Raw genomic sequence first — 22,211 nt, forward strand, 5'->3', positions numbered from 1 at the left:
CCAAGGCAAGAATAAAAGTCCGTGGTCGACAACCAATAAAATTTAAAAGTAAAAAGAAAAAAGAGAGATAGAAAATGACCTGAGATTGGACTTTTTCGGTGTGGCTATACTAGAGATATTAAAATTTTAAATTAAATTTTATGAATTAAATAATATGATTATTGATAATATGATTATTATTTAAATATTGATTAATATGTTTATTTTCTATTGATGATATATATTTTGTTTTGCACATTTGGTTGGTCTCTCTGGCATTATCCAATTTGTCTAATTAGAGGTAGACCAACATGGGTTGGTGAATCCTATCTCTATTAGGCATGTGGTATAACGTGATATAAAAATAGGGAATTTTAACGAAAAGATTACAGTACTGTTCATTTTAATGAAAAACTACATTTTTATACTAAAAAATCACTCATATTACTATTCACTTTACCCTTTATTTTGTCCTTATCGTTAAAACTCAAAGTTTTCAAACTCTTTTCATTAATTTTCCTATAAAAATATGGTAAGTGTAATATTACTCTTCCTTATGTTGCACAATGATCTAAATTGTTTACTTTTTTAATTTATTCTTTAAAAACATAAGCAAATCAAAAAACGTTTAACTGTTCAACTAAAATTGTTAACGTGATTTGTCTATTTTATTTTACTGAATAACCATAAACGACTAAACAATTTTAAATTTATTTTTGAATGGTAAAAAATTGATCTTAGAGTACAACTCAACAAATAAATTATTCAGATCAGGTGTGTAACATTGTAAAATAAAAAGAACACTCTGCAAATAAAACTAGAATGTTTAAATAAAAATGTCGGTCAATATAGTCGACAACGAATCTAGTTGAATAGTTGGGCCACGTGGCGCACATTGATGCAAGATATGGTCTAAGATACATGTCTGGCCCAATTGGGACAACTCGATTCGACCCGTACCCCTGCCTATACCGCACATGCTCAGGGTATTTATTTTAGGCGCGTTTGATAGTTGACTAGTCTTTTTAGACTGATATTCACATTTTTTTTTTTTACTTCTCACATATTCGGTAGCGACACGTCTTAACCTCGATATCCTCAAATATCAAGATAGACATGTGTTGGCCGACATCCGAGTCCGAGGATGACGAAACCATTAAAAACATGCATACCGATAAAATATTTAATTAGAAAGATATAAACCGATGCAGAATCGTGTTCAGAGCATACAACTACTAAGAATAATATGGAATGAATTATTATGAAAATGTACGAACAAAGAAATGATACTTATACTAAGAAGACTGGAGAATATCTATGTTGTAGAGTCCTGACGCCAGGATCATGTTCCTCGAATTTAAACCCTGAAGGGGGCGCAAAACCAGAAAAGGTGAGTAGTCCCTCAAACTATCGAAAATGTGATCACTTCCCGCCAACACGTCTAAACATAATTAGGGACCTTTTAGTAAAACCCTACTAAAACGTTATAATTTTGAAAAACAGATGGCAGATTTGGATTTGGCACGTCAAGGAAACTCAGGTTTTTCCTTCACGCGTCGCTGCGCGTGGCGGTCGGCCGTCCCTACTCGCCAGAAAATCCAATATCTCCAAAAATTCCCAAATTTGACAGGAATAAAGATCTTGATAAGTGGAACAACTTTCATACCTGTGACCAAGGCCAATTTTCCCGGAAAAAGCCCCAATTTCACAAAAACCCGCAAGAACCCTAGATTTGGGTGTGCTTTGATTCGAACTCCGACGCCCCCAAACTTGTTTGGGTTTTGTTCCTGGGTTCAAGGTGAGTGGTTTGATGGTGGTAATGACTATTTTGTCTCTATTTTTACTTGCCCATAACTTCTTCGTTATAGCTTCAAATCACGTTCTGTTTGCGCTACTACCTGAATACGCCAAGAAAACAGATTTTATGTGACATGACAAGGTGGTCAACAAAAGTTAACGTATTTGCCTCGAAAGGCAATTTTGTAATTTCACATTTTAAAATTATAAAAACTATAATTTTTTTGGAACGGGTCATTGCGGGTAGCCTGTTCTTTTAAGGCTTGGGAAGGCTCATAGAAAAATTTCAACCTTATATCATCATCGTATGATTTACCAACATTGAGAATCGAGTCAAAGATGTAACGTGTGAAATACGAGTTTGTAATTCTATTGACCCCAAAAACTACCAAGTGTACGTAGAGCGCAGGCAAGTAATTAATAAGCTAATTACATCCTTCGGTTGTCTGCGGGGTGTGCCAACTTATCGACCGAGTTTGATTGGGGAGTAAAATATATTGATGTGGCATTAGGCGCTATTGACTTCTTAATCTTGTGATTGTAGCCGAGGAAGGAACACGTCTCGGCCTTCGGGTTCTAGAGCCTAAAGACAAGGCTGCTAGTTCTGCGAAGTTCAATATCAAATTCAGCTGTCAATGTGCCGAATGTAGTAACCCGTAAGACCTTACTTTGCCGAGAAGGCTGATAAAATGACCTCTACCAATAAGGATTCAAAAATCCTTGTTGACCAAAACTTGGATAAATAACTAGTCAGTCTTGAAGCAATGCTGTTTATCCAAACTGAAGATGCCCCTTGATCGATTGATTCTACGACTTCAGTGTTGTTTATCCAAACTGAAGATGTCACCGGTTGCCTTCACAGTGCTGTTTATCCAAATTGAAGATGTGTTGGCGAGAAGAAAGAGGGAGAGAATAAAATCTCAAAAGTTGTTGAGAAGTTTTACATAGGGCAATTTGTGTGTTGAATTAAAGAGGGGGTTCTCCGTCGCAAAGTATATTGTATTTATAGCATTCTTATCTTTTTCTTGGCACAGCCAAATAATAATTTTGTAGAGTCCAATTGCATCTCTAACTCATGGAATGAAAGACTGACATAAGCTAAAGCCTATCTTCCGGATGGCTATCCGTGCTTTTCAAACAAAATAAAAAACCTATCCAAGATTATCACAGACCAAAAGCCAAGCCTACCTAGGCTTCTTATCTCATCATCTTTAGTGGAATTATCACATCATGACCAAAGGTCTAGCCTACCTAGGCCTTTTATCTCATCACCTTTAAACCCGTCCATGCATGCATCTTGATCCCCTTTCTTGAATATAAGTTTGCTGCATATCCAATCCACACGTCCACACACTAGACATCCCAACTCAATTTGAACTGTACCGCTTGCTTAGGGATATAATTCGCATCCTATTTATCCTGCTTAAAAATATGTTAAGATAATTCATATTAAAAGATAATTATTATGATAAAAACCATAATATTATCCTTTAACAATAATAAAATTATCTTCACTTTTCCATCCGATGGTTGGAAGCTATGCTTATTTAACAGCTTTGATTGCACGGGCCGATAATGTAATTTTGAGTCCAAACAAATTTGTAATCAATCAGTGAGCTACTTGTGGTAGTGCCTTTTTTTTTTTTTTTTTTTTTTTTTTCGGTCATACCTGTGGTAGTTATTAATCTCCCATCTTTTGCATGTGTACATTGTGTGGTGCCACTGCCAATCTATTTCCAAATACCTTTTTTTTATCAGTATTTCCAAATACATATATATTGAATTGGTGAGGTAACAAGTGAGCGGCAACTAATTAACATTTCCTTACTTATTTCACAAGATAAGTTTGAGGGAAAATCAAATAAAGGAAAGAGCGCTCCTATATGGTAAAGTTTATCTTTTTTCCTAATTAACTTTCTAAAAACTTTTATATTACCGTGTATTTTGTTGCGCCATAGTTTTTATTCATACAATAATTTTAGAGTGATGTTATTTTCATCCCAATGTCTTATCCTCCCACCCACTTTTCAATGAAAATTTTAATTACAAGTTTGTTCATTTGTAAAATGACCGATAAATACCTTAAAAGATAGCTCTCTGTTCACATACTATTTATCTATCCTTAAACCCTCACCCAATAAAATTCCAGTGCTACTCAAATTGAAATTGTTTTGATTCCGCACTATTTTCTATATTTTCTACAAATTAATTCTCATTAAAATCTTGAAGACGAAGACGAACCCAAAAACCAGGCAACCAGAGTTTGCTTCTTCTTTGATTTCTCCGGCTACTCTCTAGTTCAAATTTAATGTTTTTGTTTTGGTTGGATGTTTCGACAATGGATATCAGCATGTGTATAGATGCTGATATTTACCAGAGGGGGAGTTGAGGGGGTGCGAAAGGTGCGGTCGCATAGGGCCTCCAAAATTTTTGTCACCTAATATTTATATGTAATAATATTCTATATTTAAAATTGCTTTTGTTATGAAATAATGTTCTATATTCAAAAATTGATTTTGTTAGCACGTTAAAATCTCATCTTACACTCCTTATAAGAGTAATTTTTTTTCTTTCTAAATACAAAAATTTAGAGTACAATAAGATATTTTGAGTGTCAATAATACACCATAAAAGACGGTATTTTTTCAATCTTATTATATAATAATGTTACATATTCAAATGAAACTTTAAAGTTAGAGTTTTTGAAGTTCGTTTTCTTCTTTGGTTGTTTAAGATTGAACTGTTTTTTATTATTTAGTGAATGTTATGTTTATAACTCCTGTTACTTATTATTAATGATATTTTTAAACTTGCAATTAGTGAGTGATAAACTTTGTTTTGATTTAAGTGATTGTTTTCTAGCTTCAATACATTGTCCTACATTTTTTAAGACTTATCTTAAGGAGGGGCGCTTTTATAAATTTCGCACAGGACCTCCAAAATCTCAGAGACGGCCCTGATATTTACACAAGTGTGGAAGAAGAATTGATGAAGGGTATTCTATAAAGGGTATCGAGTTTGAACAGCAGAAAAAAAAAATGGTCCAAGGTCTATCACTGAGCTCTCTAAAATTATTCTTTACTAGTGCAATAATTTTAGAGACAAGCTCGGAGCGGAACGAGAGTGCTAATGAGGATATTTTAGGAATAAAAGTGGCTGAGGAAAGAGCATTTTAATTTTTTAACTTTTTATGGTGGAAGATTATGATGTAGGTGGAGAAATATGACAATGAAGTGGGTCTAGTTCTAGTAGCTCTCTAATTTTATTACCATGTATTCATTCGTGCCAATTTTTATTAGCATGTAAAATTTCACGCCATATTTTTCCCTCCAAAACTAATTTCCCACCATATTTTCCCCTCCAAAACATATTTTCCTTATATGCTTCTGTTTGGACTCGATTTTACACTATCGGCACGAGTAATCGAGACCGTTGGATGAGTAGAATTTTAAACCGTTGAATTACAAAGTGGTTGAAATGATTTTCAATTATTATTGAGAAATAATGTTGTGATTTTAATCATGATATTATCGTAGTAGTAATATGTTAAATTATTTAAACCTAATTTTTGTCTAAATCCCAACTAATTTGACCACATGAAATATTGGGATATGCACGACATCAATTGGATGAGTGCATGTATGGTTAGATCATGCAGAAGCCTAGATAGGCTTGGCTTTTGGTGGTGATATGACAAGTTTAGGATTTGATGGTGATGGAGTTATGATGAGGTAAGAAGCCTAGATAGGCTAGACTTTTGATGATGAGGTTTGAAAAGTCATGATGCATGGATGGGATGAAATTATGAGATGGTGATAATTAGAAATGAATTTAATATTCATTTAGATAAAGCCTAGGAACATAGGTTTTCTGGAAGGCTAGGTTTTTAATGCATGTTTCTCGGGTTGGTGTTGTGAAGATGGATGGAGGAAAACAAGTGGTGAAGCCACGTCACCAAAGATCAAATGCAATCCTTTAAAGATCAAGTCGCGTCAGATACATGGAATTTGAAATAGGACTCTACCGAGGATTAGGCCATGCCAACCAAGTACATTAGTCCTATAAATACAGATGTAATGGCAACGGAAGAAGGACCTCCAATTCAACACACAACTGCCCTGCGTAAACCTCTCAAACACTTTGAGATTTTTTATTTTCTTTTTCTGCCAACACACCTTCAGTTTGGATAAACAGCACTGTGAAGGCAACCAGCGAACATCTTCAGTTTGGATAAACAACACTGTTACCGTAGAATCAGCCAATCCCGAAGCACCTTCAGTTTGGATAAACAACACTGCGTCGAGGCCGACTGGTTATCTATCCAAGTCTCGGTCGAGAAGGATTTTCGAATCCTTATTGGTAGAGGTCATCTCATTAGCCATCTCAGTGAAGTGAGGTGTTACAGGTTATTACATTCGGCACATTGAAAGCCGAATTTGATATTGAACTTCGCAGAACTAGCAGCCTTGTCTTCAGGCTCTGGAACCCGAAAGCCGAGACGTATTTCTTCCTCAGCCGCAGTCGCAAGATAAAGAAGTCAGCAACGCGCTCAACGCAACATCAACAAATTTTACTCCTCGGCCGAGCTCGGCTGACGAGTTGGCACGCCCCGCATTCAACTGAAGGACGTAGTTAGCTTATTAGTTACTCGGCCTGCGCGCTACGTAGGCTTTGTGATTTTTAAGGCCAATAGCTTCTCACCAAAATAGATTTCCCAAGACATTAGTTTCTTTCCAAAATGGGTTTTAATATTCAAACTTATTGTCTAATTCATAAGAGATTGATGATAAATGGCGTGAATTATAGTATCATAAATTATTATTATCCGCTACTTAATAAAGTTTTACGTTTTTACATGACGATCGTATCATAAAATTGTCTCAAATAAACAAAATTTTAATAAAAAAATAATTACATAAAAACAACTCTTAACATGAAAATTCAAAATCCTATGTAAATCAAACTCTGACAAAGAAAAAATAGTGACAAAAGAACATGGATAAAATTGTATCCAAGGGAGGTTGGGTATGTATTGAGTTGTTTTAAATTTTATTTATTTTTTAGGAGGATTTAATGTCGATTTTATTAGAAGAAATTGTAGCAATGATCCTTCAATTTTAACCCAATTATAGTAATAGTGTAACATCCCACATCGCTCAGGGGAGTGGATTCTGTAAACCTTATATGTATATTCTCATCTCTATCTAGCACGAGGCCTTTTGGAAGCTCACTGGCTTCGGAGTTCATCAGAACACTGAAGTTAAGCAAGTTCGCGCGAGAGGAATCCCAGGATGAATGACCCATTGGGAAGTTCTCGTATGAGTTCCCAGAAACAAAACCGTGAGGGCATGGTAGGGTCCAAAGTGGACAATATCGTGCAATGGTGGAGTCAAGCCTAGGATGTGGTGGGGGCCCGGGGCAGGATGTGACAAATAGTCCCTCAACTAAAAATTCATAACCATTGATCCCTTAATTCCTTAAAAAGTGCAACTATGATCTTTTTCATCAACTCCGTTTGAACTTTCGTCAAAAGAAAAAATAATAACAAAAGAACATGAATAAAATGGGATCCAAGGGAGGTTTGGCATGTATTGAGTTTTTAAATTTTTTTTTTTTTTTAGGATGATTTAATGTCACTTTTATTAGATGAAATTGTAGTAATGGTCCTTCAACTTTAATATAATTAGAGTAATGGTCTCTCATTAAAAATCCATGACCATTGGTCCCTTAACTTCTTAAAACATGCAATTATGGTCATTTTTATCAACTCCGTTAGAACTTCTGCCAAAATGAGTCACATGTCACGCACATGAGACTGAATTGAGGGGTAAATATGAAAAATCAATGAGAAAAATTGTAATAAGGGTCCTTCAACTTTAACCCAACTAGAGAAATAGTCCCTCAATTTTAACTCAACTGAAGCAATGGTCCTTCAACTTTAACCCAACTTTAGTAATAGTCCTTCTAACATAACTACTTTAGTTGCACGTTTTGATTAGTTAAAAAACCAATGATCATGAATTTTTAGTTAAAAATTATTTCTCTAATTAGATTCAAATTTAAAAACCATTCTTACAATTTTCTCATTTTATTATTAGGCAAAAAAGGAATGCTCAAGGAGTGAGTCTTGCAAACCGCCAAAAATAAGGTGGGGGGAGTGAGTTGCGAGGAAAGTGGGTACGGACTCCTATGTAAGTTTTAAGATGAACGAGTCGAGCCACTCAGATCTAACTGGAAGAACCAAAGCACCCAACTGGAAACAAAAACGACACACTGACTCAGTTCACATTTCACAAACCACTCTCTCTTCTGCTTGCGGCTGCTCCAACTGCTTCTTCTGTTCTCCAACTCTCTGCTCTCTCTCTATCCTCTTTCTCAGGTTACTGCAACTTTCTCTGTCTACTTTTACTCGTTTTTGTTCTGAACTGGAAACTCGATGAGTCTTACTTGGCTGCTGTTCTGGGTTTTTATTTATTTGTTTATTAGTTTCTTGAAATCAGGGTTGCCCGGTTACTTTTTGGCTGGGAAGATTGAAATCTTGAGTTTTCATTAGGAGTTTAATTCAAAGTTCTAATCGTTAATTGTGTATCATATTCAGAGCATATGGTTTATCTTTTTAGATTTAATTTCTTTAATAACTTCTCTGCAACCCATTAATTTATCGATTTCTGTTAATTTTTTTCACCAGTTTTTAATGTAAAGTTCGATTCTTTGACATGGGTTTTATCTGAATTTTGCTGCCAAATTCTAATTTTAATAATTAATTTACCATTTCAGCTGCTACCCTTTGTTTGGATTAATGGGTTCTGGAGGTTGTACCAATGGACTGGAAGAATGCAAACTGCAACCTCCGAAAACTGTGGAAAAATCGGATAAAGCTAGTGTTTTGGGGCTTCATAAGGAAGCTGCAGAGCCACCGGTTGAATTGGTTGCTAATGGGGTGGCTTCTCTAGAGCCTGTTACTCCTAATGCAGTCCGAGAGAACGGTGACTTACCTGTTGGTTTGAAATCTCCGCCCTCTGTTTGCAAGAAATCATCCAATGTAACTTGCTTGAATCCGAATGCTATCCGAAATGGGGACGACCCATTTGGTTGTTCTGATGATAGCAGCCCCAGGACACCGGTGGATGATGTCTTCGATCCTTTTGCCCCTGCTCGGGAAGACCTGGTTAAGGCGCCACAGTGCAAAAAATATGTCAGCAAGTGCAGGGGCATGGTTGCTCGTCAGCTTAACTTTGATTCTCCCGTCCAAATTTCAGAAGACGAGGTTTTGACTGATGTGGAATCCATTTCGGATGAAGAAATGTTTGAAGCTGTGTATAAAAACCTATTGGAAGCTATCGTGTCAGAGCAAACTGAGGGAGCTATTGCTGACCGCTTGAGGAAAGATTGCGTTTCTGATGACTGCGTAACACCTCGTCCAGAACCGCGTCAAACTGGAGCAGCTGAAACTTGTCCTGGGGCACCCCTGAGGCCATCAGGGAAGTCAAGGAACATCGATATGCGGTTAATCAGAAAGCTCGAGTTCTAACTCCAATTGACTCATGCGGGTTACGTGGTGGTGAATTTGCAAGAATTCTGGTACTTCTTTCCAAATTCCAACAGCTTACCTAGATTATACACAGTAGTGCTAGCTTTGTATAGTAGTTATTGACATTATTTATGCGTTTAGACACAGGGAAAGACATCGTTTTGATATTAAGTTAGTATCGACTCGTGCTCTTTTGGTTTAAGTCAGAATTTTAGACACAGGGAAGAAATGAAACAGAAAATTCTTCCAACCTCATTGATCATGTACTGAACTTATTCATGTTCAATGGTTTTCTTATCAATTTCCATATGCTCGAAATCTCTGCACTTTAGGATTTGGAGTTATATTTTGATGATTGGGAATGTTTGTCTGCGTATTTTACACTTTAAATGTTGTTGGATGATAACTTTAAGAAATCATGTTTAATGTCCTGTGACTAAAATTATGGTTTTTGTTTGTTGCTTTTGGCTTCTATTTGAATAGAAACAAACCTCTATGAGGCATTGTTTTCACATGAATATTTGGGTGGTGTTGTTCCTAAGAAGAACGCTTGTTCTTTCAAATGAAATAGATCTGAGTTTATATTTTCCTTTCTGTTTACATACTGAGGAAATCTAATTTTGGTAAATCATATATTCTCCTCAAAATCCAATGTGGATGGAGGAGCATTGAAAGTAGGAGAAATAACTTACAACAGAAACGTAAGGGTGACGATATACCAAACCAATCATATAGACTATAATACCATGTGGCCACATGAAAGCACATGGCAGTGTGTGACACGCTTGGAATACCGTCACTACTTTGGCATCCCGATTCCTTTTCTGTTTTATAAGCTTTTGAGGTCATGGACAGAAAGTTCGCACGAGTGTTGTATGTTCAGGCTGGTGGGTAAGCTTTAGAAACTAGAAAGGCTTGTGCCTGCTTATGGATCTTATGTCGTGTTATGCTTTCCAGCACAGCAGATTGTGTATGCAGCAAACCAAGTTGTGCCCGTGAAGTCACTAATCAGAACGTTGGCACATCAAATATAATATAACCAAAATCTAAACGAATTTCCATATATTTTTATTCTGTTTTCGTACATCAAATTCTATGATTAAGATAAAAAAAATTGTAAAACTTGTATCCTAAAATTCATCCTAATTAACTCCCTCTGATTAAAACCCTACAAATTTACATGCTATTCTCTCCGTGTTTTTGCTACAATCTGCACCTTCTTCTCAGGAATCATTGAGAAGCAAAAGCAAAGCAATAAAAACTCACACAACTCACAACTTGGCCTTGCTCTTGCAATCTTGCCTCTTCACCTTCATGTCCGGAAACCCAATCGTCAGTTGGCATTCTGAAATCGCTACAGCGTGCTTCTTGATGAACCCCAAGAACGTAACCCTACCTGGAATCCTTGTTTTCGTTTCGACCATAATCTCACCCCCCATCACATCACTGATCAATTTGCTCATGTCGTTCGCCAGCTTGTCCGCCTGTAAAGTAAGCCGGCAGGGCAGCATGGCGTTGCCCCTTGCAGGGATGTTACCCGGGTACAAGTTTGCATCCCCAACCTGTGTGCCTTGGTAAAGAAGCAAAGTCTTTCCCTCGCCGTGCCTGAAGCTTGCGTGGTTTTGATTCTCGACATTGATCGTGAGGTAGAGGGTAATGTTGAGTTCGATCCGGACAGCTGGGAAGGTGATGCGAGGAGCCACACCGTCCACGGAGGCGGAGAGGATTTCGGTTTTTGGCTGTTTGGGCTTAAAAACGGTTAGGGCAAGAATCAGGGCGATGATGAAGAGTAGGAAGATCAAGAATAGGATAGCACCAATGGCAATAAGACACGAGCGTTTTCGCTTGTTGGGTTTGTTGTGGTTGCTATTTTCTGGCATGGTGTGATATTCTTTTATGAGAGAGAGCGCACAAGAGAGAGATCAGGAGAGGGTGAGAGAGGGAGAGTGACTTATAGAGAGAAGAATATTTAGGGTTCCAAGGTGGTTGGGGTTTGGGACTTTTGATTTAATGCTCAAATCCAACGGTCAGCTAACACAACTTTGAACTGTATTGAACAACTAGCTTCAGCTTTCCTCGGGTCACCATCTTTAAATTGCTCCCCACACCACCTATGTTTTACTTTATAACTTTAATTTACAGAGAAAGGGTTCGAACGTATATTTTGCCTAACAGATTTAATAGTTTATCTTTTTAAAAGTACAGAGAGAGAGAGATTCTAAAATCAGGTAAAAATAATAACATAATGTTCTGTCTTGACCAACATGCTTAACCGGCTAACCGATATCAGATCAACATACCAAATTTTCTGTTTTGCAGTTTTATCAAAACCCCTTTTGATGGAATTTTAGTATTTTGCTTAATTTCTCTCATTTCCTTCGCATGTTTTCCTTAATTTGTGCATGCAATCCTCTTAATTTGTTATCAAATTACTGAAATCTAACCGTCATTTGTTGTAACAGCAGCATATCTTAAAGACTTTTAAGGCGAGATTAAAGACAAGGGTAAAGATTGTGGTCAAAGCAAAGAGAGGGAAAACTTCAGACACGATCTTATTTGACATGAAAAACGACAAGCGCATGTCATGCATTGATTCACATTGCATAATATGTGCAGATTTCACGTAAGCAAGGAGGACTTTTGGGGCAGAGAGTGCATTTTGCAACAAAATCCACCTAAGCAATTTGAGACTAGTTTGGTATTACTATGTTTTTTAAAAAAAATTGTTTTTATTGTGATGTAAAAATAATCAGCTGTAAAATAAAACAGTTAAGTGTTTAGTAAACTTTTATTGTAAAAGTGTTTTTAACAAAACAAACATGTTTAAGTGTTTGGTAAACTTTATGTAAAACTACTGTAATTATGTTAAATGACTAAAAAGGTCTAATGTTAAATGTGATATAATAATTTATTTTATTTATTATTTATAATTTCATCTTCAATCTTCATCATTTTCGGGTCACAGCTCAAGATCCAAATCCCTCCCCTCCAACCCTCTATTCTCTCCCCTTCCCAATCAGCAAAATCGAACGAGACCCAATTGTTAAAACCTGAAATACCTGACGGGTGACAGTGATTTCAGAATGGGCCACGTATCCGAGGGGACTACGGGCGCAGTCAAAATTGTCGAAGACTATGGAGACGGTGGCCTTGGTTATTCCGCCCTGGCCCTGCTTGTAGACGAGCTCCTGGAGGTTGGTGGCGCGAACTTGCTGCAAATTGGTAATCCCCAAGACAAAGCAGATGGAGTCGAGGATGTTGGACTTGCCCGATCCGTTCAGACCCGTTATGGCTTTGAAAAATGCGTCGAACCCGAGCACCACCGTCCTCCTTGATGTACATAATCGGGACGGATTTCAGCACGAAGACGGAGAATTCCCATTTGGGTTCTTTTTCCTCCGTCTTGTCTCAGTCGCCGGAGAAGAAATTGATGTTCGAATCCGCATGCTTCGGGCTCGAGATGATGAATTCGACCTGTGTTTTCACGAGCTGTCTCTCTGTGTCAGTGAATGGAGTTCTCTGAATTCGACCGTGTCAGTGAAATGGAACTCTCTGAATTCGACCTTGGTAATCAACAGTCATTCCTTCATCCCGGATATCTTCAGCTTGCGTCAAGTGCCGAACTTGACTCGCTGAAGGACCTTGTCCTCCCAAACAATCGGATTCGATGATTTGATACGATGAGGGAAGCGAGATGGAGAAAGAGGGTATAATTGGGTTTAAGAAAGTTTCATTAAACTTCACTATTCATCCGTCTACTTTGAAAAAAAGTTGGTTTTGAGAAGCAGCAAAATGCTACTTCCATTTTTCTGCTTATTTTGGCTGAAACTTTGAAAAAAAACACTTATTTTTACATTTACCAAAACATTTTACACCCCAACTTTTTCTCATAGCTGCTTTTTTTTATAATTTCAGCTGTACCAAACTGGTACTTAGATTTCTATGTATCATGCTCGAAAATAGCACATCGTATGGTTTTAAAGTTTGTATGCACAAGGTAGTTTTGTAGGATAAATTGTGTTGTTCGAATCTTAACAAATGATATCAGATCGTTTATTGTAGCACACAGATACACATTGTGGTCATACTTTATAGAATGGACGAATTTAACTAACCTTGGCAAAGAGAAGAAAATAAAACAACATCTTTAAAGCCTACAAAATTAGAAACCACTGAAAAGTTTTGGGTATATTTTGAAAACTGATTATAAAACGATAAAAGCGATATTCTCAAAGTTATTCATTTATTTTGTTTAGAAGAAAAGCTCCTCAAAGCTTAAAATGTTGTTTGGGCTAGTAAACAATATAATTCGGCCGAAAGTATCCATATGTTAGGAAAAAGCAACGAATCTTATCCGTTTTCTTCAAAGCGGCAATTCATTGAAATAAATTAGACTACGAAGTTCAAACCTGCAAAACTTAAAACTTCGCCAATTGTGCTATCTGCATACATTAGACCTGCCACAATTCACAGCAAAATAAAATTGATCATTTGGTTTCAAGGATAATTAAGAAGAAGAAAAAAAACCAAAACCGAACCAATCTAATGAATTTTGTTGGAGTGTGAAAAATGGCGCATGACACAAGTTTGCTGTTACTTGCGGTGTTGGTTAGAATGCGATACTTCCACCTTTTGTTTTGTCTTATGTGATGGAATTATGTTTTTCCTTGTAACTTGTATAATGCAGCAAAGAAGCAATACCAATGTCACAAAATATATTCAAAATCTTAAGAAACTCGAAGATTATAGATTTAGGTAACTGGCACGAGTAAACAAATCATATAAAACTAGAATTTTGTTTTCTTTGTGCAGTGCTTCTTTCGAACAGTTTTGATACAGACGTTGACGTTAAAATTGCAGGAGCTGGTAGAGACCACGTCCACATGAATATTTGAACAATTTGAGCAGAGTTTAACCTGCCAGAGATTTTGATTTACATGTTGAACTGCAAGGTACCAGCCAACACATATCTGAACGAACTATTCGCTTGGATTTTCCGTGCAAAACGATCAGCCAAATAAATAGTGAAGTTAAATTAATGAATTTGTTCGCACCCCTTTATACCACTCCTGCCTCTATAAGAGCCTTTCCCACCACCACGCTCCTGTACGGCAACTATGCCGTGCTGTTGGCATACTTGAAGGCCACATTGTTATGGTTCAGGACGGATAGATTCACTTCGAGACTAACCTAGATGTCTTAAGGCCACGGAATCCACCATAATTAGGGGGCTGTTTCCATGTACACCGTCATGAATAAGATCAGTATTGTAGCAGATATTACAACAAGAATGGAGGCCACTGCCAGGGCTATGTTTATGAGTCGGACAATTTTGTTTTACAATCACTTCTTGCATACTATGAACATCTTTTTTGGGGCCTCTTCATGAAAAGACATATTAACTTAAATGCTTAATTTATCTCTTCTTCGTTGCATGTCTTCCTAAACTTCTGCATGCCCTTCATCCCTAATTTGTTATTAAATCATTCAACTCTAACTGTAGCTTGAACTGAGCAGCATGCTTAAATCTCATTGATGTAGCATATACATACGTGTTTGGGCCCAAAATATTACTTTAGGCCGAGCTTAGAGCCGCTCTCAGCCCAATAATCTTCTAAAATTATCATGAGCCGTTCAGTCATCATGGGCCATCCAGTGAGGATCGGCCAAATCCTATCATGAGGGGGATTGGTTTACATAAAAGTGGGGTATTCAAAACCTAGTGTACCAAGGAGTCTTTAAGGCTAAGACCTAGGAGATGAATCTGGTTTGTTAAAGAGCTTGGCTCAAAGTCCTATTGGAGTTAGAATTGGCCGAGACCTAATTATATTAGGATGAGGAGTTCTAATCCGAGTAAAATTTTTGCTCAGCTATGAGGGGGTTTGCTACTATAAATAGAGAAGGGAGTGCATCATTCAAAAGCCCCCCAATTCAACACACAAATTGCCCTGCGCAAAGCTTTTCAACAACTATGAGATTTTATCCTTCTCCCCTTTCTTCCCGCCAACACATCTTCAGTTTGGATAAATAGCACTGTGAAGGCAACAAGCAACATCTTCAGTTTGGATAGACATCACTGGAGCCGTAGAATCAGTCGACCGAAGAGCACATTCAGTTTGGATAGACAGCACTGCTTCGAGGCAGATTGGTTATTTATCCAAATCTCGGTCGAGAAGGATTTCCAAATCCTTGTTGGCAAAGGTCATATCATTAGCCTTCTCGGCGAAGTGAGGTGTGACAGATTACTAGGCTTGGCACATTGAACGTTGAGTTGTTTTATGATTGGATACTTGCAAGTAAGTTTCAGAGTTTGGCATTCCGATGGCCGAACAACATTTACCATTAAGACATACATCTCTTTCGAGTATTTGTGTCCGTATAGTCTGGTGTCAGTTCGACGTGCTTATACTCTCACGAATATAATCATCGTGACCGAACCTGGTGCTGACGATTTGTGAACTTCGCAAAACTAGCATCCTTGCCTTCAAGCTCTAGAACCCAAAGGTTGAGACGTGTTCCTTTCTCAGCCGCAATCGCAAGACGCAGAAGTTAGCAGTGCATCCAACGCATCAACACATTTTACTCCCCGGCCAAGCTTGGCTTACAAGTTGGCATGCCCTGCACATAACTGAAGGACGTAGTTAACTTATTAGTTACTCGGTCTGCATGCCACGTAGGCTTGGTAGTTTTTAGGATCAACAATACACTAGGCCAGTTGATCATAATAGTGATGCTCGTCACCTTCACATTCTGTTTAAACTGCTACTTCCCCAAAATATAGTATGGTTGCGTATGCTTAAAAAGTTTAAGGTGCTATCAAAGGGAAACGTAAAAGTTGTGTTCGATGTAACAATGCAGAGACTACTATAAGAGAAAATGATCTTATAATCTTATTTGATGTGAAGTACGACAACTCAATACTACAATTATTTGTAGATCAAATTTGAAGAACAAGAATAAATTGGAACACTAATAAAAACATGTCTTGACACGAGAACTACAAAAGGGATTGTAACTTTTGTGAGTCTATGTGCACCTATAGTCCCCAACAGTCTTGCTACGGATATCGATGTCAAAACCGCACAAGTTGGTGGAGGTCACAGCAACCTTATCCATTCCAAAGATTTTCACTTTGCCGGGGACTTTGGTGAAAGTGTTGAAAGCCATGCTACCCGCCAACATATCATAACTAACAGCGGGGTTGCCCATCAAACGATCAGCCAAAGCGGTGAGCGTGACATTCGTGCTTATGGTGGCTCCCGGCGCTACCTTTCCTACCTCTATAGCAGCCTCACCGACGTTCACGCCCTTGTAGAACAAGATTGCAGTGCCCTTGGTGGGCTTGAAGGCCAACTTGTTGCCGTTCTTGATAGAGAGAGACATTACCATAGTGATGAGTTTAGGCGCACGGTGAGAAATTTCTAGGTTTCTTAAGACCAGTGCATCCACCAGGGTTATGGGGTCCTTCGGCTTGAAATTCGTAAGCTCTATGATCAGCATTATAAAAAAATTATGGCCACAAGAACTACGATCGCTGCCAGGGAGGCGAGTACCAGCTTTTGTTTCAGCATCGTTTTTAGCTTGGATAGCTCCATACTTTGTTCTTGTTCTTGCTATATTTTCAGGGCGACTTTGGTTTACCTGCATCCTATGGTTTGAACCCTTTACTTTTATATACTTCTCTCAATTCGCTTGCATGTCTTTCTTAAATCGGCATGCTCGACCTCTCCCCCTGTCATTAAATTCTCAAATCCCACCATATCTTGGATTCAGCATGCTTATATCGACGATCAATCTGAGCGTGCTTAAACAATTTCAAGCCAATCGAGCTAGAAGACACTATTGAAGAGACGGGTAAATATCGTGCCCGATGTGTCAATGTAGCGGGGTGAAAAAGTTGTGAACTTATTAGCTATAAGAAACAACTGCATGTCATGCAGGAAGGAATGAGCTCATATAATTATCTCATTTTATGAAGATCTCAAAGTTTTTCTTGTTTGGTCCCTTTAAGATTTTATTTGGTCAACCAAAAGAAGAGTTTGGGATTTGAGTTGAGAAATGCAATTTATGTTCAAAATATGAAATCCCACATCGGAAAATTAAGTTTACAACTTGAAACAGAGAAGTGATGTTGCACATCTGGTCAGAACTCTTATGAGTTATGAGCAATTTTGGAGCGGATTGTTTCATTCTTTCACAGACTTGGTTTAACATGAAGAAATTAAAGGAATGACAATTATTGATAGGGTGAGTCGTACGTTGTATAAGGTTGATTCTGACAGTTTATACTTATTTTTATAAATTCAACAAGCGTGAATAGTCACACTCGTACTTTATAGTTTCACAAATACGAATGCCTAAGATTAGTCCCTGCACCAGCACGACTCATCTTAACATTTCTCTCGAAGAAATGAAATGAAATATATTTAATCGCAACACCATTAGAATCAGCAGAAATCCAAGACTCATACAATAAAATGTTTTGGGAAATGTCATGTAGCAAATAATTCAAAATACACTACAAGAGTGGCAAATCAGTAAATTCAGCTCGCACAAGCAGACAGACCATAAAAATCCAGAAAATAAGAAAATCCGAGGGCAAGCCAAAAACAAAAATCATAGTTTTATCTTGTATGTGCAGTGTTGCTGTCCGACAGTGATGTTACCGACATCGACACTGAAGTCGCAGGAGGAGGTCGAAACGACATGAATCTTAAAAATCCCCAAAACGCTGACTTCTCCGGAGACTTTGGTCAAAGTGTTCAACGGCAGCGTTCCGGCCACCACGTCCGAAAAGAGCTCCGACTTCCCCAGCAGCCGATCCGCCATTATTGTCAGTGTCACGTTCATGGACTTGGTCCGGTCCGCGAATATCTTGCCCGACCCGATTTGGGCCTCGCCCACGTTGGTCCCTCTGTAGTTCAAAAACGCAGTGCTGTTTTTGTACTTGAACCCGACTTTATTCGGGTTATTCACGGATAGGTCCACGCCCAGAGTCAGGTTCACGTCCACGCTGAGACGTGGAATGTTGAGTGCCAAGTCGAGGTCTTTCAAGACGACGGAGTTGACCGTCGTGGTGGGATCCTTGGCTTTGAACACCGTCAGGCAGAGGATCACGAGTACGATGGTTGCGACCAACACAACAGCTGTCGCCGCCAGGCAGACGTTTCTGCAGGTTCGGGAGCGGCTGGGGGGGAAAGCATCTCCACCGTACACGGCTTTCATTGATCTCTCTGAAAATGCTCGATTGCCAAAAGATAATCTTTTTGTAACTGCCTTCTGTATAAAGGTGGAAGCTTTTGGTGGTGGGTTGATATTATAGTGGATGGAGTGTTGGGAGTATGCTAACGTAGGGGTTTGAGCCCAGAGAACCTCCAAGACGTGTTAATGGGGTTGTGAGACAAGTAATGTTATTCATGTTTAATATCATATTTTTATACCATATCATTTGAAAAATTTACAAAATTCAAAGAAATGAAGAAGAAAGACTTCTCGTATACTACAATCATTATTTAATTAATTAGTTTTTCTTAATTATTAGTTTATTAAATAATAAACTATCAAATGCCAACTAATGTGGTGTGAAAATGTGATACAAAAATATGGTATAAATAGTATTAGTCGGGTTTGAGACTTTTTCGGAGCCAACTAACCTAAATGGTTAGATTAGGGTTTATTGGTGAAGTTGATTTTTGTGTACTTTAGCATAAATCTCTCATTCTCAATTCGTTGTATAAAAAAATTTATTAGCATAGATAAATTGAAAAATGTATCTAATTTGTGCATCTCAACACACTAACAAAAAAAAAAAAAAAAAAAGCGGAAAGACCAAATTTATGTACAAAAGATTCATTTTCAAAGACTAAATTGATTACTATTTTTTGTGATTCACATGTTCTTTTTTCGTTGTCTTCAAATTTTTGTAAATCGGACTAAAGTTTTTAAAACACATCAATTCATGTTACTAACAAAAAATTTCATGGTTTTTAATGGTTGTATAGACTCATTGGTTGTTCACCCATTCGTCGGGGCTCGAAGAAAAGGAGAGTTGAGAAAGTCTATTTTTGCCATAAAAGTCCTGTTGGCAATGAGCCTTGAAGAAAAGGAAAGGTGAGAACAGTGGAAAAGGTGGCTTTTGCTTTTGGCAACGACTTATTTCCAAAATTTCCCTTAACCTTAGCATTGCCACTTTGCGAATGTGTTTGCATTTTATGATACAAATTCCTATGTTATACATGCAAATAGTTATTAGAACATTTATCTGATGTTTTCTACCTCATTCAACAACTTAATTACACTCCCAGTATTTTGGTTGGAAGTTGATTAGAAGAGTCTTCATTCCATCTACATCCTTTCCTTTACAATTTATGCTGAAAATTACTTCCAAAATGTAATATGAAAAGTTTAGTTGGCATGTTAACTTTCAGAAGCATGAGATGAACGAATATGTCCTGTTTGTACATGATATTTTATTTTTTTATCCTACAGCCTCTGTGTTATGTTTAACTTTAGCCTCAAAAGCCTTCCTTAACTTCTCTTTATCTATCTCAAATTCATAGCATAGTAATAAAAACATACTGCAAACAGTTTCACTATGCATTAAAATTTAGCAACACAATTCCTTGAGCTCTCAACATTATAAATGAAAAAAAAAAAAAGAAGGTGTTAATGCAAAAGTCAAAAGATATAAATCACTTTCAATTGATAGAACTAAACGATCACCAAAAAAAACAAGGACATAGCATTGATACCTAATAAGAATGTCCAAAGTCTATTCCTGTTAACTTAGCATGGTCTTCTCTTGGCCGATTCTCCACCAACTCCTCCTGCTTAACCTCAATTATTTCAGTTGGCACCTCATTCCTCCCCCTCTTTTTACTTACTATAATGTCACTTGCACCAGTAGTGGGATGGCTGGCACAACAGTTCCCGACCCACCAAACCAATCATTCCAAAATTTCCCCTAAACTTAGCGTTGGCACTTTCCGAATGTGTTTGCATTTTATGAATGGCCACCTATGTTATACATGCAAATAGTTATCAGAACATTTATCTGATGCTTTTTTACCTCATTCAACAACTTAATTACACTCCCATTGTTTTGGTTGAAAGTTAATTAGAAGAGTCTTCATTCCATCGACATCATTTCCTTTACAATTTTGCTAAAATTACTTGCAAAATGTAATATGAAAGGTTTAGTTGGCATGTTAACTTTCAGAAGTATGAGATGAACGACAATGAATGTGCATGATATATATATATATATTTTTTATCCTACTGTGTCGTCTTCATCTTCTGTCTCAAAAGCCTTCCTTAACTTCTCTTCATCTATCTCAAAAACCCTCCTTGCATGTTTCAGCTTTTCAGTACAACTTTTAACTTTTGGATATTTTTTTGCAATTTACCACATATTTGGCTGAGTGGAAAATAAGTTAGTAATCATGTATGAGTTCAGATTCCTTGAATGCTCAATATTTTAGTTGGATTCGAGTGGTGTGCTTTGTGCTGTGTGATGTGATTCAGAGATAGTTGGAATAGATTCCTTGAATATTTCTCACTTTTCTTTTTCCAATTTTGTAATGGAGTGGTGTGTTGTGTGCCTTCTTAGTAAAATAATTAAGCTAAGTACCATTTGGAATTGAGCAAAATAATTGATAGAAACATAAACTAAATCCTTTGGAATGTATTGTGAAGATTTATGCATCAATTTTTGGTTGCAGACCTATTTGTTGGGTCTCCGACAAAAGGGAAGGTGGGGAAAGTGTATTCCTGGTAATGAAAAGAAAAGGGTGAGCCAGTGATAGAAATTTGTGAGGATCCGATCTTTCAAAACAAATTCTTCCCTAAAAATAAAAAATTCCATTGGATTACTAATTCATGTTTACATTTTCATTCTCTTCCCCTTTTAAACAATCTTTTTTAGTTGTGTATGAATTGTTGCCTTCACTTTGTTTCTTTGATGACTCAAAATTGTAATATGAACCTGTGCTCTTTTATACATGCATTAAGTTCCAGTTCCAAGTTCATATGCATCTCTAGGTTCATTTCTTTCATTTTTAGAATCCTCAACTCCAATGGTTACCGATTTTCTTTCATTTCTATTTTTCTTTTGGTAATTTATGTTTTAATTTTTCGTTCTCTTTCAATTCTCATAAATCCGAGTTTTTGAAACCACATACAATTCATGTTACTCTCAAAACTTTTGATGCTTTTACACACTCATTAGTTGTAGACCCATTTGCCAAGGCTCGAAGAAAAAGGAAGGGGGGAAGTTGTATTCTTGCCATAGATTTTCTGTTAGCAGTGAGCCTTAAAGAAAATGGAAGGTTATAACAGTGGAAGAGGTGGCTTTTTGCTTTTGGCCTTTTGTTTTCTTCATTTGCTAAATGTTGAGACTTGAGAAAAGAACTTCTAACGTTGAACACCCCAATTCAATGTGAAAACGTAACCTAATCATGTTAACATACAAACTTGACTTTTAAATATTTGACAATTATATAATGTTCATATATAAATTAGAGGCATTCACATTAAGCTAACTCGATAGGAAACATATCTCACTGGTGCAATAGGAAATGTTAACATTAAACAATGATGATCTTTTTCCCCATCCGTTGCTTGACAGAGCTCATAGAAATTTTTTTCACCCTGTACAATGGAGAACAAACTAATCAACACATAGCCATAATCACTGCAAAATGACACATATTACTGTGTAGAAAAAGAGAACGAAAATTAGTTGAAAGCTTCATATATTTCTGTCTATTTAAATCATTACTTTACGCAAAGTGGAAACAAAAAACATAACTTTTTAGGACATGCATGGTAAAGAAAAAGTTTCTCTTTGCACAATACATTTAAAATATATCTTGACAATTACAATGAAAATGTAATACCCTGAAAT

The 22,211-nt window shown here is 37.1% G+C and overlaps 4 protein-coding genes across 4 annotated transcripts; 1 reads left to right on the forward strand and 3 right to left on the reverse strand.

Annotated features, from left to right (window-relative positions):
• The first annotated feature begins 7,935 nt into the window (after positions 1-7,935).
• Positions 7,936-9,616, forward strand: LOC137723196 (uncharacterized). The gene is made up of 2 exons (XM_068462367.1): positions 7,936-8,155; positions 8,554-9,616. The coding sequence occupies exons 1-2, from the start codon at positions 7,980-7,982 to the stop codon at positions 9,305-9,307; spliced, it is 930 nt and encodes a 309-aa protein (XP_068318468.1). The 5' UTR covers positions 7,936-7,979; the 3' UTR covers positions 9,308-9,616.
• A 962-nt stretch (positions 9,617-10,578) lies between these two features.
• LOC137722120 (uncharacterized) lies at positions 10,579-11,187 on the reverse strand. The gene has a single exon (XM_068461099.1). It carries the CDS (start codon positions 11,185-11,187, stop codon positions 10,579-10,581), a length of 609 nt encoding a protein of 202 aa, XP_068317200.1.
• Positions 11,188-16,333: 5,146 nt separating this feature from the next.
• On the reverse strand, positions 16,334-16,954 carry LOC137722121 (uncharacterized). Its single transcript, XM_068461100.1, has one exon. The coding sequence runs from the start codon at positions 16,952-16,954 to the stop codon at positions 16,334-16,336; it is 621 nt and encodes a 206-aa protein (XP_068317201.1).
• A 969-nt stretch (positions 16,955-17,923) lies between these two features.
• LOC137722122 (uncharacterized) lies at positions 17,924-18,532 on the reverse strand. Its single transcript, XM_068461101.1, has one exon. It carries the CDS (start codon positions 18,530-18,532, stop codon positions 17,924-17,926), a length of 609 nt encoding a protein of 202 aa, XP_068317202.1.
• Between the last annotated feature and the right edge of the window lie 3,679 nt (positions 18,533-22,211).

Source organism: Pyrus communis, chromosome 17 (assembly GCF_963583255.1).
Source record: "Pyrus communis chromosome 17, drPyrComm1.1, whole genome shotgun sequence".
Lineage (NCBI taxonomy): Eukaryota > Viridiplantae > Streptophyta > Magnoliopsida > Rosales > Rosaceae > Pyrus > Pyrus communis.

Excerpts from the sequence above, each read along its gene's own strand:
- LOC137722122 (XM_068461101.1), bottom strand. The coding sequence starts at position 18,532 with ATGAAAGCCGTGTACGGTGGAGATGCTTTCCCCCCCAGCCGCTCCCGA.
- LOC137723196 (XM_068462367.1), top strand. The coding sequence starts at position 7,980 with ATGAACGAGTCGAGCCACTCAGATCTAACTGGAAGAACCAAAGCACCC. Across the intron at positions 8,156-8,553 it reads CTCTCTATCCTCTTTCTCAG|CTGCTACCCTTTGTTTGGAT; the intron begins GTTACTGCAACT and ends TTACCATTTCAG.
- LOC137722121 (XM_068461100.1), bottom strand. The coding sequence starts at position 16,954 with ATGCAGGTAAACCAAAGTCGCCCTGAAAATATAGCAAGAACAAGAACA.
- LOC137722120 (XM_068461099.1), bottom strand. The coding sequence starts at position 11,187 with ATGCCAGAAAATAGCAACCACAACAAACCCAACAAGCGAAAACGCTCG.